Source organism: Eulemur rufifrons, chromosome 2, assembly GCF_041146395.1.
Source record: "Eulemur rufifrons isolate Redbay chromosome 2, OSU_ERuf_1, whole genome shotgun sequence".
Taxonomy (NCBI): domain Eukaryota; kingdom Metazoa; phylum Chordata; class Mammalia; order Primates; family Lemuridae; genus Eulemur; species Eulemur rufifrons.
The window spans coordinates 102,469,547-102,484,908 of record NC_090984.1 but is presented as its reverse complement, the minus strand read 5'-3'; the positions used below and the strand labels follow the sequence as shown (position 1 = coordinate 102,484,908).

The 15,362-nt window shown below is 39.0% G+C and overlaps 1 protein-coding gene across 4 annotated transcripts in view; it reads right to left on the bottom strand.

The window, feature by feature from the left end:
* GPATCH2L (G-patch domain containing 2 like) overlaps positions 1-15,362 on the bottom strand; it is a 52,784-nt gene that overhangs the window by 12,200 nt on the left and 25,222 nt on the right. For 3 of the 4 annotated variants that reach the window (XM_069465146.1, XM_069465143.1, XM_069465144.1), the window contains exons 6-8: positions 13,476-13,543; positions 12,051-12,105; positions 9,991-10,076 (exon numbers count right to left, since the gene is read on the bottom strand). In XM_069465146.1, the coding sequence (XP_069321247.1) occupies positions 9,991-10,076; positions 12,051-12,105; positions 13,476-13,543 (209 nt within the window). Of the gene's footprint in view, positions 1-9,990; positions 10,077-12,050; positions 12,106-12,161; positions 12,202-13,475; positions 13,544-15,362 lie in introns of all 4 variants that reach the window. The other variant, XM_069465145.1, reaches the window with a different exon arrangement.

Genomic DNA, 15,362 nt, shown 5'->3' with positions numbered 1-15,362 from the left:
TTTGACTGTCATTGGCATATATGAATGCTGCTGATTTGTGTGTATTGATTTTGTATCCTGAGACTTTACTGAATTCATTTATCAATTTCAGGAGTCTCTTGGTTGAATCCTTGGGGTTTTCCAGATATATCATATCATCAGCAAAGAGTGAGAGTTTGATCTCTTCTGTCCCCATTTGGATACCCTTGATTCTGCTCTCTTGCCTGATTGCTCTTGCAAGGATTTCCAGCACTATGTTGAATAGCAGTGGGGACAGTGGGCAACCTTGTCTGGTTCCAGTTCTAAGTGGGAATGCTTTCAGTTTTTCCCCATTCAGTATGATGTTGGCTGTGGGTTTGTCATATATGGCTTGTATCATTTTTAGTAGGCCCTGTCTATGCCTATTTTGTTAAGCATTCTTATTATAAAAGGGTATTGAATTTTGTCAAATGCTTTTTCTGCATCTATTGAGAGGATCATATGGTCTTTGCTTTTGCTTCTATTTATGTGGTGAATTACATTAATAGATTTGCGTATGCTGAACCATCCCTGCATCTCTAGGATGAAGCCCACTTGGTCGTGATGGATTATTTTCTTGATAAGCACCTGGATTCGATTTGCTAGGATTTTATTGAGAATTTTTGCATCTATATTCATAAGTAATATTGGTCTGTAGTTTTCCTTTTTTGTCGTGTCCTTTCCTGGTTTTGGTATCAGGGTTATGTTGGCTTCATCAAATGTGTTGGGGAGGATTCTGTCCTTCTCAATGTTGTGGAATAACTTTTGTAGGTTAGGCACCAGTTCTTTGTAGGTGTGGTAAAATTCAGGTGTGAAACCATCTGGTCCAGGGCTTTTCTTTTTGGGAAGGTTTTTTATTGCTGTTTCGATAATACTCTTCACAATAGCAACAAAAAAAATAAAGTGCCTAGGAATATATTTAACTAAGGAGGTAAAAGACCTCTACAAGGAGAACTATGAAACACCGAGGAAAGGGACAGCAGAGCACATAAACAGGTGGAAAACCATACCATGCTCGTGGATCAGAAGAATCAACATTGTTAAAATATCTGTACTGCCCAAAGTGATCTACAGATTCAATGCAATCCCTATTAAATTACCAATATCATTTTTTCACAGATATAGAAAAAATAATTTTACGCTTTGTATGGAACCAGAGAAGACCCCATTTAGCAAAAGCAATTTTAGGCAATAAGAACAAAATGGGAGGTATTAATTTACCAGACTTCAAACTATACTACAAGGCTGTGGTTACTAAATCAGCTTGGTATTGGCACAAGAACAGAGACAAAGACCAGTGGAACAGAACTGAGAATCCAGATATAAAACGATCCTCATATAGCCATCTAATCTTTGACAAAGCAGACAAAAGCATACACTGGGGAAAAGATTCCTTATTCAATAAATGGTGCTGGGAAAACTAGGTAGTCACATGTAGAAGACTGAAACAAGACCTGCACCTTTCACCTCTCACAAAAATCAAATCACTGTGGATAATAAACTTAAACCTAAGGTGTGAAACTATTAGAATTCTGTAAGAAAATGTGGGAAAAACTCTTATAGACATTGGCCTAGGCAAAGAATTTATGAAGAAGACCCCAAAGGCAATCACAGCAACAACAAAAATAAATAAATGGAACCTAATTAAATTAAAAAGCTTCTGCACAGCCAAAGAAACTGTCATGAGAGCAAACCGACAACCTACAGAATGGGAAAAAATTTTCGCATGCTACACATCCCATAAAGGGCTGATAACTAGAATCCATTTAGAACTCAGGAAAATCAGCAAGAAAAAAATCAAACAATCCTATCAAAAAGTGGGCAAAGGACATGAACAGAAATTTTTCAAAAGAAGACAGAAGTATGGCCAACAAACCTATGAAAAAATGCTCAACATCTCTAATCATCAGGGAAATGCAAATCAAAACCACAATGAGATATCACTTATCTCCAGTGAGAATGGCCTTTATCAAAAAGTCCCAACATAATAAATGTTGGCATGGATGCGGAGAGATAGGAACACTCATACACTGCTGGTGGGACTGCAAACTAGTGCAACCTCTGTGGAAAGCAATATGGAGATACCTTAAACAGATACAAGTAGACCTACCATTTGATACAGCAATGCCATTATTGGGCATCTACCCAAAAGAACAAAAGACATTCTATAAAAAAGACATCTGCACTCGAATGTTTATAGCAGCACAATTCACAATTGCAAAGATGTGGAAACAACCCAAGTGCCCATCAATACATGAGTGGATTAATAAAATGTGGTATATGTATACCATGGAGTACTACTCAGCTATAAGAAACAATGGTGACATAGCACCTCTTATATTTTCCTGGATAGAGCTGGAACCCATTCTACTAAGTGAAGTATCCCAAGAATGGAAAAATAAGCACCACATGTACTCACCATCAAATTGGTTTCACTGATCATCACCTAAGAGCCCATTCAGGAATAATATTAATCGGGTGTCAGGCAGATGTGGGGGGCGTTGGGGATGGGTGTATACATACATAATGAGTGCGATGCCCACCGTCTAGGGGATGGACACGCTTGAAGCTCTGATTCGGGGGCGGGGGGCATGGGCAATATACGTGACCTAAACTTTTGTATCTCCATAATATGCTGAAATAAAAATAAATAAAGAAACTGAAAAGGGACAATGTACAAATGTGGTAACAGAAAGCGCAAGGGAAAAGAGTATGGGCTTCTCTTTCTCACCAACACAGAGTCCCTTGCTGTAGGTAGAAATGGTGGAAGATTTAACCAGACATTTTAAAACTCTTTTTCAAGAGTAGTGTATGGTTATTCTTGGGTTACAAACCATGTACTATATGTCTGGGGAAGAGATCTTTCAATTACTCAGAGTACAAAAAAGGCTAAGTATAAGTTAACCCAGTCTTTACCAAATTAAAACTTCATTCTCAATTAGAGTAGCAAACGGTTATCAGAATTACATAAGGAGCTTTTACAAAATTCATATGTCCCCACCAAGATCCTAATTTAGTAGGTTGGGCTGGAGTGAAAACATAATCACTCTGTTTATTTTGAAGTTTTTCCCCAGGTAATTCTGATAAGCACCTACCTACTGCAAAAACTGCTGAGTTAAAAAATCTACCAAACTCCCAAAGCCCACCTAGTCAATAATAGAGATATAAATATTTAATGTAAAGAACAATAAAATGATTAAATGAATATAAATTTAGATAAAAATACTGTTTCCCAGTATACAAACAATTAATTTAAAGAAAAGACAGGCTGTGCTTGTTCTGTTTCATCTGATCAAGGCCTCAGGGACAATCTTCACTCAGGCCAGCAAATACCTGGGGCATGTTCCTTTGCAGCACATGTGCTGGCATCAGTACTTCCCCTAAGAGTGTCACATTCTCCCACTGTGGTGGCATTTGCCAAAAAGAATTTAAGGGAGGGGAGAAAGATGGTGGGGGGTAGGGGGAGGAGGAGCAGTAAAAGCAATAAATGCACTCTTTTTAAAAAAATTCTCACTTCAGAAAAAGTGACTAAATTCTTATCGAAAGTGTGAAGGTGAATGCTGAAAATTAACAATTGAAAGAGTATTCTTTATATCCACGCATAAACACGACATTTCTACTTTATTTTTTACTGCAGGTAACTGAAAGATCAGGTGAGTTGTTAAAACTGCAGTGTTACTTAGGAAACTGGGCAGATCACTATGTCCTTGGGGCAGGAATGTACTTTTAGGGAAAAAAAAAATTACTTTGAGAAATACATGCATGTTTAATAGAACCAATGTTGGCAAAAAAATTACTGAAGTGACTGCTTTAGATTTGGAACAAAGGTGTGTAGAGTCACTCCTGAGGAGAGAAAACTGTCTTTATCTGCCAGTGGCAAGCTAATTTAAGGAATAGTTCACCTTCAAAAATCAGTCATTTTTAAAAGCTGCTGAAAAGTTCATTTTTTGTATGAAATAAAAACAAAAATCTAGGGTAAAATTTGTTTTCTGTATTTTCACACAAATAAGTAACATCAGGAAAAAAATATGATGTATCTAGGGACCAAAGGTCCTCTATACCATATATTCCAATTATTCACCTTAATTACTTATCTATTCAACTATTCATGGAAGCCTACCCTGTGTAAAATACCACGCTGGATGCGGAGAGGTTAGATACAAGAGGACTGAGCTGACATCCCATCCCAGGAGCTCATAGCATAGTAGGAAGACCAACTCACAAATCAAGAATTAATAATCCAAGAAAATGAGCTGTAATCAAGGAACAAGCAAGGTGCTAGCATAAAATGAGGGAAAGGATTAAATCTAGGGAAGTAGAAAGACCCCTTCCTCATATGCGATTTTACTTTTAGGATTAACTGACATTTATTAAACACCCAGGGAGGGAAATATTTTCACAGACTTGCACGTGGAAAAAGATCTAGGCATCTGACATTAGGGGCAGCTAAGGAGAGAAAAACACTTAACAATTATCACAGGAAACAGAGGAGGCTTTTCTAATAGGAAGAGAGCCTGGCAATCCCACTCATGGTTTTCACTCAAATCTGACCCTTAGCAATCTGTGACAAACTAGCACCTGAAAATTCTGTCTAATCTACTTCCCTCAGCCAGGGCATATCCTGAAGCTGTTTCATGCCACCCACGGGAGCAGAATTGTTTCATATTAGTTGGAAAGATGGGTGTATTACAATGGAAAAACAGAGAAAATGCTTTCATCACTCCACTTACACAGTAAGATACCAGCCAGCTGAGAACTGCTGTAAATAAGACTCTCCAACAGAGGACAAAAGATTCAAGAATTGTGTATTATATAAAGGGCAGTTCCAATAGGCTTGGGCAGCTTTATAGACAATACTATAGCAGAAACATAGCCTCACACAGGCTGAAACTAAGGCACTAAAGAGGTGAGCAAGAGCTGCTGTACATCACAGCATCCTCAACAGCATAGGACTAATAAAAGGTTCTTTCCCCCAAGCCCTGGGGTAAAACCTGAGGCTGTTTATTATGGCTCCAAAGGTCAAAATTAATAGTATGAATTGAGTCTTCTTCTTGCTCTTTGAAACTCCTTGTCAAGTGGCACAGCCAGCTGGGCACACAACTCTGATATGCAGATCATAACGTTTGTGAACAGATAAAATGAATTACAAATGAGCTCACCCTATCATATTTCAACTCTCTAATGGGCAGGAAGGTCTCTCTCTTTTATACCCAAACACTGTCCAAATGCCTCCTCTTATATCTTATAGTCCATTTGAGGCCGTTTAAGCACCTCAAGAATCCTTATTACATCTTATTAGCAAATGACTCTGGAAGCCAACTTAAAAGTTTTTAAAATTGCAATTATCCTAAGGACAGGGTAGGGTAGTAACTATACAACAAAAATAATATCAGCTACCAAGATGTTAAATATTTACATATATTATTTCATTTTGATCCCCACCCATTCAATAAAAAAATACTGATATTTTCATTTTAAAGATGAGGAAATTGAGGTATGAGGAGGTTAAGTCATTCACCCAGATCTACCTAACACTAATATCCACACTCTGAATCTCATACTGCCTATGCCAATGGACTATGAAGAAAATGGTAGAATGAGACTTTTCATTCACTCATTAAGGAACATGCATAGTATTTACATACCAGGCTGTATCTGTTGTCCTTACTAGAACTGAAAATAAGATTTCTCAAAGGAAAAACAGTTTATTTACCAAGGAAGCTGACCTCTATGAAGAGAAGATATCAAACAGTGCTTTGCTATTTCAGAATTAAAGATAATAAAGATAAATGGAAATGGCAATACATTACCAAATTATTACCCAAAATAGAAGAAAGGTCACTAAAAGATGACCTTTCCTTTGAGTTGGAGAAAACCCAAAAGTGCCATGAAACACTCCAAAACCACAACTGGTGACTTGTGCATCATACAGATGCAATTGACCTGTGTATAGCAGTTGATAAGTTCTAGTTATCACTTCCTATAGGTAATGATGGTAAGAAACACTATCCTTCACAAGCAATAAATCTCTCAATTCGGGGAAAGCTGCCTGCAGCACTAGTCTCCTTATTACAAATTTGTGACTGTGCCCTTGACAACAATATCTCTGTGTCTACAAGAACACCACTCACACCATCTGCTATTTGAGCAGCAGCAATTCTTAACGCCAAGCATTGCTATTTTAATAGCAAATCCCAATACTAGCAACCAAAACAACAAAACCAAAACAGTTGGTTTATGATTTCATCCACACACAGAGCTAACTATCCATAAATCCACCCAACAAAACTCTGCTCCCCCCATTTGTTAATAACCATGTGACAGGTGCTATGCTAGATACTAACGCTCTTCTTTACCTGCGGCAGGCTCTCCAAAGTCCAGAGGCCTTACGGAAGGGTGCACACAATACCAAAGCACAGAGCTCATGCAATTACGAAATCAAGTCCCTATTAAGCAAATTACAAAGCAACAGTCATAAAACCATACTCATTCAGGGCAACAGTTCCTAACCCCAGCTCATATTAATCACCTGGGGAGCTTTAAAATAATGCCAATGCCTGGGCCTCATCCAGGACCAATTAAAACAGAATCTCTGGAAGTGGGGCCCAACATGGATCTATTTTTTAAAGGTTCTCAGGTGATTCCACAGTGCAGCCAGGATTGAAAACCAGCAAAGTATTTCTAGAGTGGTATTTCTGAAATCTACAAGTCTATTAGATAGTACAAAGATCACAAAACTCTTCCTCTCATCCATTGCACCTGCCATCTGGGCTGTCTTAAAATGATACATCAATAAAATGTTATTTTAAAATTATGGTCCAATTATTTATTTGTTTATAGCAATGAAAAACTAAACAAGAGAGTACCTAGAGGTCACTCGTCACCCCCAGGGCCCCCAGGCCTATTCTGAGAACCAGAGCTATATATGGCTGTAGCAGTGAGGAAGTGGTTGAAAAGCCCTGGCTCTCGTGCAGTAGTTGAATGCTTGGGAGAGCAGAATCGGCAATGTCCAGGCAGGCAGCAGCCTCAGCTCAGTAACCTGACAGGAGGGAGCCTTCATAGTTCAGGCATGATTATCAAACTCTTTGTGCTCTTAAAGGAGAGTAATTATAGGCATGTGAAAAAAGGGAAGCGCTCCCTGAGGAACTCTTCCTCACATGCTTCCCAAGAGGCAGCAGGGCCATTAAAAATTCCATGATGAAGAGGAAAAACAGCCTGGGAACAGCCAGGAGGCAATACAGCAAATTAATACACCAGCCCTCCTCGGGGAAAGCTGTGATAAAACAGGAAACACTTCTCTCTTTGCAAAATAAAATTATACCACTAATGATAACATAGTCACCACACACACACACACAAATCGTTCTAATGATGGGTGTGAAATTCCCAATGCTGCCCAGATGCTTTGAAAGAAATCTTTGCCTACTACAAATAAAATGGGACAAGAAAGAGATAAAATTTCCATTCGAAACAATTTTTAGTTCAGTCGTTCGCCTGCTTCTTCCCTACCTCCACTACTTGACATTCCCTCCTTGGTGCCAGGCTTTTGCTAAACAGTCCATTCCGGGCAAAGCCCGCTGCAAAAAGAATCCAATGTCATCAGTCCACCACACTGGAGCTAGACGGCTCCTTCTCCACTGACCACTTGCTGGACAGGGGCACCCACTATTTCAGAGCAGGGAGAGGTAGCCCTGAGAGCTCAGGGTTTCATCCTTCCCATTTTCAAACACTGCATAGAGGTCACTTGCACTGATGGTTTCCCACAGAGCAGTGGTTGCCAAACTCTATTGACTATGCACCCCCGTGAGTAAAAAAACTCAAGGAAACACTATATATTTATATGATGATATATACACATAAAATAGAAATATGTGCTACTAGTCTAATATATGTACAATTTAAAACCAAAAGAAAATTTCAAGCACAGGATAATAAATAAATGTAAGTTTAAAATTTTTCTTCCCCTACTGACCCCAAAGAACCTTCATGCATGCAACCTACTTGGCATCTACTGCCCTGGGAGGGTTGTCTAAATGTAAGGACAAGGATGACGTATAATTGTCCACACTCTCTCTCCTTTGCTTTTAGCAATGATCTCAAGCAACAACCAATATTTCCCTAGAGCTGAGTGCACCAGAAGCACAGGTGAGACTTCCTTATGTTTCCAAGTCCAGGCACAAACACTGTCAGGCAAGTGAGTGAAGATAATGATGTGGATAATGAGATACACAAAGAAACAAGAAGCTGACACCCAGTCCAGCCACAGGATGAAGCTTTTAAAGGAAAGAGAAAACCTGACAAAAGCACAGATACTGATCTCGGCATAGCACAGCTCTAGGTAGCAGAGGTAAAGGGAAGAGGGCAAAGTAGTCCACTTTTAGCATCTGGCATGATATGGTGATACTCATGCAGTCTTCCCAGAGTATACACGGCCATCATTCTATTTGGTATTAAGATAAAAAGCTGACGACTGCTTTCCTATGGATTAAAATCTTGTGACTTCCAAGATGACTTGAGCACCACCACCTCTAAGAAAAGCTCCCCATCTCCTAAGTTAGGAGCCCCTCCTCTGTGCTTCATATCATTCACATGCAAACTTTTATTGTAATTGTCAATTTCCATACTCATGAGAATGTTCGCTCTTTGAGGGCAGTACCTAAACAAAGAGCCTGGCACACAGTAGGGAGTCAGCAAATGTTGAATGAATGAATGATGAATAAACAGCATGCTACTGAAGGAAAGGCTTTACAGCAGTAGTTTGTATCATTCCACAATTTTCCACATTCTTAAGAACACCATCTGTGATGGTCTCTCTTTTCAAAAGACTTTCCCCACAGAAATACTTCTTTTCCAGTAGAAAGATCTGGCAGTAGGTTATGGTACTGAGTTTATTATTAATATCACAGTCCATAGTAGAAGTTCTAACTGTATCCATGAAGGAGTAACTTCTTTGTGCAGCCTATGCCTCAAAATCTAGGAACATATGCACTTAAAAACTTATGAGGAAGAAAAAAAATCCTTAGAACCTTGGAGAGAAATTCTTTGTGCCATCAGAAATAATACAAGTTTTTTGGTCTAGCCTATCAGCTGCTCTTTTGTGATAACAACCTTGCTAGGGGATATTACCATTAAAACGATATTTATTTCTCATGTCACCTAACTTAAAAAGAATTTATATTGAGAGGCATAGGAGTCATTCATTTGACAAATACATACGGAATGCCTAGCAAGAGCCAAACACTGTGTTAGGTGATAGGGATTTATCAGGCAACAAGACAAGGTCCCTGCAGTTTGATGCTTATATTCTAGTAAGAGAGACTATGAAAAAAGTGGGATGAAAGAAAACCCTACAACCCACCCAAAATAAGCTAATGAGACTGTGACAAGAGTCTTGATAAAGGAAATAGATAATGAGCATAAAGTGCCAGAGGTGGCCCTTTGGATAGAATGGTCTGAGTGTTCCTCTCTAAGGAGGTGGCACCTGAGTTGAGACAAGCAGCAGCTCAAAGACAGTTTTCCAGGCAAAAGGAACAAGTATGCAGCTTCCAAGGCAGGAAAGAATTGCTATTTTTGAAGAACAAAAGGGAGCTCCCTGGTACAGCTGGATCTCTCCCTCAGAGATGGGGGAAAACGATAAGAAAAGAAGCTGGACATGTAGGGAGAAGTGAGATTGGGCAGGGTTTTTTTTTTGCAGGTCATGGCAAGGAACATTGTCAATGTTCTTTGAAGATGGGGCTTTTAGCAGCAGAAATAATACGAAATATGAGCCAGAAGACTTAGGTCAAAGTTGAGATTTAATCACATACAAGCCATGTGATCACAGGAAAGATACGTCACCATTCTGGTTTAGTTTCTACATCTGTAAAACGTCTATTTACCTCAAAAGATTGTTATAAGGATCAAATTGGACACTACACACAAACGTACTTTATAATGTGAAGTGTTATAAAAAGGCATATGGCACGGTCCACAGGAGCCACAGAAGGTAATTACCTGGCAGAGCAGTGTGCTGGTGAGCATCTCCGGTGAGAAGCATCCGCAAGAACATCCAGGGAGTAGAGAGGAGAGAGGGGATTAAACTGCAGGAATAAATAAGATTATTTCAGTGCGGCTTGTATGAAACGGACTTAATCCCAGAGGGTAATCTATTTTACTTTTCCCCTTTGACTGCCCAATTCCTTTGCCATACCAAACAGACACCATTCAATAAAGTTGCACGTGTTTAACAGTGTGCCCGTCAATGAGCCAGACCTGGCCTAGCACAGCTCAAAAAGACAGTTCCTTATTAAACAGCAATGCTTCAAAAACTTCAGATACACAATAATCGCTTCCAGGGCAAAAGACAGTACTTTCCAAGTGACGTAATAGGAACGTACACCTACTGATTAGCAACTGTGGATCAGTCCTTGTTCCCAAGATTAGCATGAAATTACCTTTTCATTTCCTTATCCTGGCAAATGTTTCCAAGAACAATGGGTTAAGCACATACCCACAGCACAGTATAATGGAAAAGAACTAGACTAAGAATTAGAATTATCTTAACTTTTAATCCCAATCTACCACTGAGTTGCTATGTGTAAAAAAAATGTCATAATCTCTGAGCTTTACTATCCTCATCTGTAAAATGGATATATCACTAAGTGTCTTACCTATTTAAAAGGGTTATTGTGAGGGCTAAATGAAATATTGCTTTCAGGTTATAAATTAATTTCAGTTTCTCATCTATAAAACATCTATGAACTTCAAAGGGTGGTTGTGAAGATCAAATGAAATACTATATATTAAAGTACCTCACTTCAAGTTTGCTAGCTTTCTTTGGACTTTTTCCACAATAAATAGTCCTCTCTCAAAAATCTAGACTGTAATATATTCTGATATACAAAGACTGGAAGACAAAGACTGGAAGAACTTTGAATGGTAACTTCAAAAGTACTTAAAAAGAACATAAATTAAGCAACTATCTATAGAGGTTCCAGTCTCAGTCCTACCTACCAGCTGCAGGATTTCGGGTAAACAGTATGAACCTTATGGACTTCTAGTTCATCATCTGTAAAAGAACAGATCTGGACCGGTGATCACCACAGGTCCCCTTCTGCCTTTAGATCCCATGATGCAAACATGATTAGTATCCTAGGTTAGAATTCCCCAAACTGCAGTCTCTCACATATCACCTGCATGACTTTTTCCTTATCATCCTTTCCTTTCCTTATATTTCCTTATCATCTGCACTACTGTTTACTTAGTATTTTTCTTTATATCAATTATTTTTACTCAGCCTTGTCCTATGTTTCCATGAAATAACAAGTTTTACATAATGATTACGTTTTCTAATACACATTATAATGCACAACTTAAAGACGGTGTGTCTACATGCCACCTAAAATCATCTCATACATATATATGAGTTATGTCTTCCACTGCTGTAGTTCATTTTGAAATGACAAAATTACAATGAAGGTTTCAAGTCCAAAATGTGTATCAACTCAATAAGCTAACAAGTAGTCAAAAAACAAAACAAAACACTGAGCAACAGGAAGCCTGAGAATTTTTACCTATCATCTTCATCTACTATACAACTAATCACCAAAATAAAGGAATTCTCAAAAAAAAAAAAAAAAAAAATCAAAAAGCTTCAAACGTAAAGGAACATATCAGTAGCCACTGTATTTTTAAACTGTGACTCCTACACAAAGGCCTAAATATGCCAAGGGTCCCCTCAGGGGGTAGCCGAAAAAAGGCTAAGAGGGCAAGGCTCAGAGGCCTTGACCCCACGTCACCAAAAGCAGCTCTATCTTCCTCTGCTTCAGATGTTTAGGCTTCAGTGTAGTACTTCTCAGCACAGAATTCTGATGGTGAACTAAAGTATAAGCAGAGAGATTCATTCTGCTTTCTTACAGCAAAGTTCAAAACTAAAATGAAAACATAATTCCATAGACATATGTTGTAAGAAACTGATGATCACAGGAGAACCTAAAAAAAGAACGAGTATCGAATATTCTTAGAAAACAGTTCTTGAAGGAAATCGGAATAACACAGGGAAGAGGGAACCTTACCTCATGTGCACAAGCAGAAATGTGAGGAAAATCAGAAGCCAACGCTTTATTCTTTCTAAAGAAAAGGAAATCAAATGATAAAATAAAGATGACAAAGAAAAGCGATCTTACCTGATTCCGTTCTCTTTTCCCAGCTGATGGTAACCAGAAACTAAAGAGAGGGAGAGAATAACAGGAAAGAAAACAATAAAAGAAGTGGTAGGAAAATTACAGATGGAAGGAGAAGATAAAAAGATGTTGGAATAATGAAGTGAAGACAAAGAAAGAAATGGGAAAAAGATGCAATGGGAAAAGAAATGGAGAAAGATATTAAATGTGAACTATTTTGCTGAGAAATAACTCTTCAAAGGAAAAAACCGCATAACAGAATGTAAAAGACTGGACAGGCTGGAAATAAACCCAAATAAACCAGTGTGACATCAATGCACTTTCAGCTGTACAGTGACAATAGGACCCCCAACTCAATGAAGGCAATAAACCACATGCACATCTTGCCTATTTTATAAATTAGAAATTAGACCAGGCTGAATACGTATAGGATGGTAAGTGGGTACTGACCATGAAGTGTACAGGATACGTGAAAGACCAACCATGTTAGGGGACGAGGCTGCCACAAAAACGGGCAGAATGATTCTCCTGTAGCCACATACAGGCTTTCCATTGAATTTACCATGGTAATAATTAGGACAAAAAGATACTTCTCTATAAGGAGGTCTAAAAATTACAAAAGAATACAGGAGAACAGAGGCAACCACCCATTTTGAACTAAAACAAGAGACAGAAAAAATGAATTTAAAATATAACATCCTGGCCGGGCATGGTGGCTCACTCCTGTAATCCTACCACTCTGGGAGGCCGAGGTGGGTGGATTGCTCGAGGTCAGGAGTTCGAGACCAGCCTGAGCAAGAGCGAGACCCCATCTCTACTAAAAATAGAAAGAAATTATATGGACAGCTAAAAATATATATAGAAAAAAAAAAAAATTAGCCAGGCATGGTGGCGCATGCCTGTAGTCCCAGCTACTCAGGAGGCTGAGGCAGGAGGATAGCTTAAGCCCAGTAGTTTGAGGTTGCTGTGAGCTAGGCTGACGCCACGGCACTCACTCTAGCCCGGGCAACAGAGCGAGACTCTGTTTCAAAAAAAAAAAAAATATATATATATATATATAAAACATCCTTACTGGAGGCTACTAATACAGCACCTACAGATATAAAAAGCAAAAAAATAAAACCAGTCTAGAAAGGAAAAGAAAATCACTGTCACGGGCTTAGGGAGGTTGGCCATGTTAATTGTTACAAAGCACAAATCTTTAAGGTCTCCTTTTTCAGCTCTGAAGCCTGATTTCTAGGTTGCTTCATAAAACTCCCCTCTGCCTCCTTCTCCAAGGAACAAGCTAGGACAGCCAGTAAATATATAAGCACTTACTCTTTCTGCCGAGAGTCGCTGATGATATGGCTTATCCTCTCAGTACCTAAAGCACTTATGCTGGTCTCCTAAAAACACAAGGAAGACAAGAGTATCAGCCAACCACAGAAACAAATATATACAGTACATTCTGTCCTCAAGCTCACACTTCCCTTAACTATACCAGCCAAGGCAACCTCAAAGGCACATGGCAAATGTGAATCTTAAAATGCAATAACAATTGTATTTCTTTTTACAGGAATCTATCTTAAAAGTATTTCATGTTATCCTACACTTATTTTTCTCTAGTGATCTAAAAAATTACAAATGCTGTTTGTTTGTTACCTCCTGGAGTTATTGAAGTATATAGGAGTAAAAATAGTTTTAAAAAAAAAAAATCCAACAGTGGCCAATTTTTTTTTTTTTTTTTTTTTTTTGAGACAGAGTCTCACTCTGTTGCCCAGGCTAGAGTGAGTGCCGTGGCGTCAGCCTAGCTCACAGCAACCTCAAACTCCTGAGCTCAAGCGATCCCCTGTCTCAGCCTCCCGAGTAGCTGGGACTACAGGCATGCGCCACCATGCCCGGCTAATTTTTTCTAAATATATTTTTAGCTGTCCATATAATTTCTTTCTATTTTTAGTAGAGGTGGGGTCTCGCTCTTGCTGAGGCTGGTCTCGAACTCCTGAGCTCAAAGGATCCGCCCACCTCGGCCTCCCAGAGTGCTAGGATTACAGGCGTGAGCCACCACGCCCGGCCAACAGTGGCCAATTTTTAACAAGCCAGCACACCCAGCTCCCTACAGTTATGTGATTATAGCCCGAACAATCTTCATCCTGGGACATTTCTCAAGTCTTCTCTGATAAAACTTAAGTATCTGCTGATGAAATATATACAAGTCAAAGGACTTTTGTGACTTCAAAAGTTGTCAGTCTGTATTTTGTCCCTTAAATGTCATCTCTTGAAGTAAAAATAGAAGTTTGTATATACTGACTCTTAAATTTAGGGTTCTTGAGATTGCAATGTGAAAGCTTACCCATAACACCACAAGCAATTCAGAAACCAACCATCTCCAAAAAATTGGACAACAGCAGAAGGCACTCACCCTTCACTTAGCTCGAGTATATTTACAACACATATCTATCACAGTACCTGGGAAGGCACACCAACATGTATACGGCTAAGAGGTACAGTGTTAAAATGAGAGAACACAAGTCATGGGCATGAAGGTTAAGAATGTTAAGGCTGTTCCTCAAACACATTTGTGTACTGACAAATGGTGTTACCTGTATTTGCCTATGTGTATGGATTAGACTAAACATTAGGCTACATGTTTTAGCAGAACAACTGGCTCTAGGAAAATTAATTTGAGGTCAGATTCTGGGCAGGAGTGGAGCTAAATGAAAAGGTTTCACATGCTGCATTCTTCATATTCTGCCTCCCTTACAGCTATGGCTCCTGGTCACAGACACAGACATGGTAGGGGGGGGCCAAGGGAAAAGATGGGTGAAAAATGAGCTATTTGTTACAGCAGAAAAATTATTAACTTAAAGTGCCGTAATGTTTAAATTTACAGTTTATTACTGTGTAAATTACAAGCAGTACTTTGCGTAATTAGCAGCTCGCTGGCAGGGAGCTGTGAATGAAACTCATTATTTATGATTACAATTTAGAAAAAGAGAAGAGAGATGGGGGAGGGGGAAGCTGGGGGGCAGAGCAGTGACCTCTGCTAGAAATGATAAATATCCCTTTAAGGTGATGAAGATGAATTAAACAAGTAAATATTATCCCACTCATTTAAAATCATTAGCTGCACGTCCAATAGGCCCCAGTTCCCTTCCAGGCAAGCTAAAGAGAGCCTTCAAGATGAACTGACTTACAAGGAGTAATTCTTATTTTATAAGAACTGAA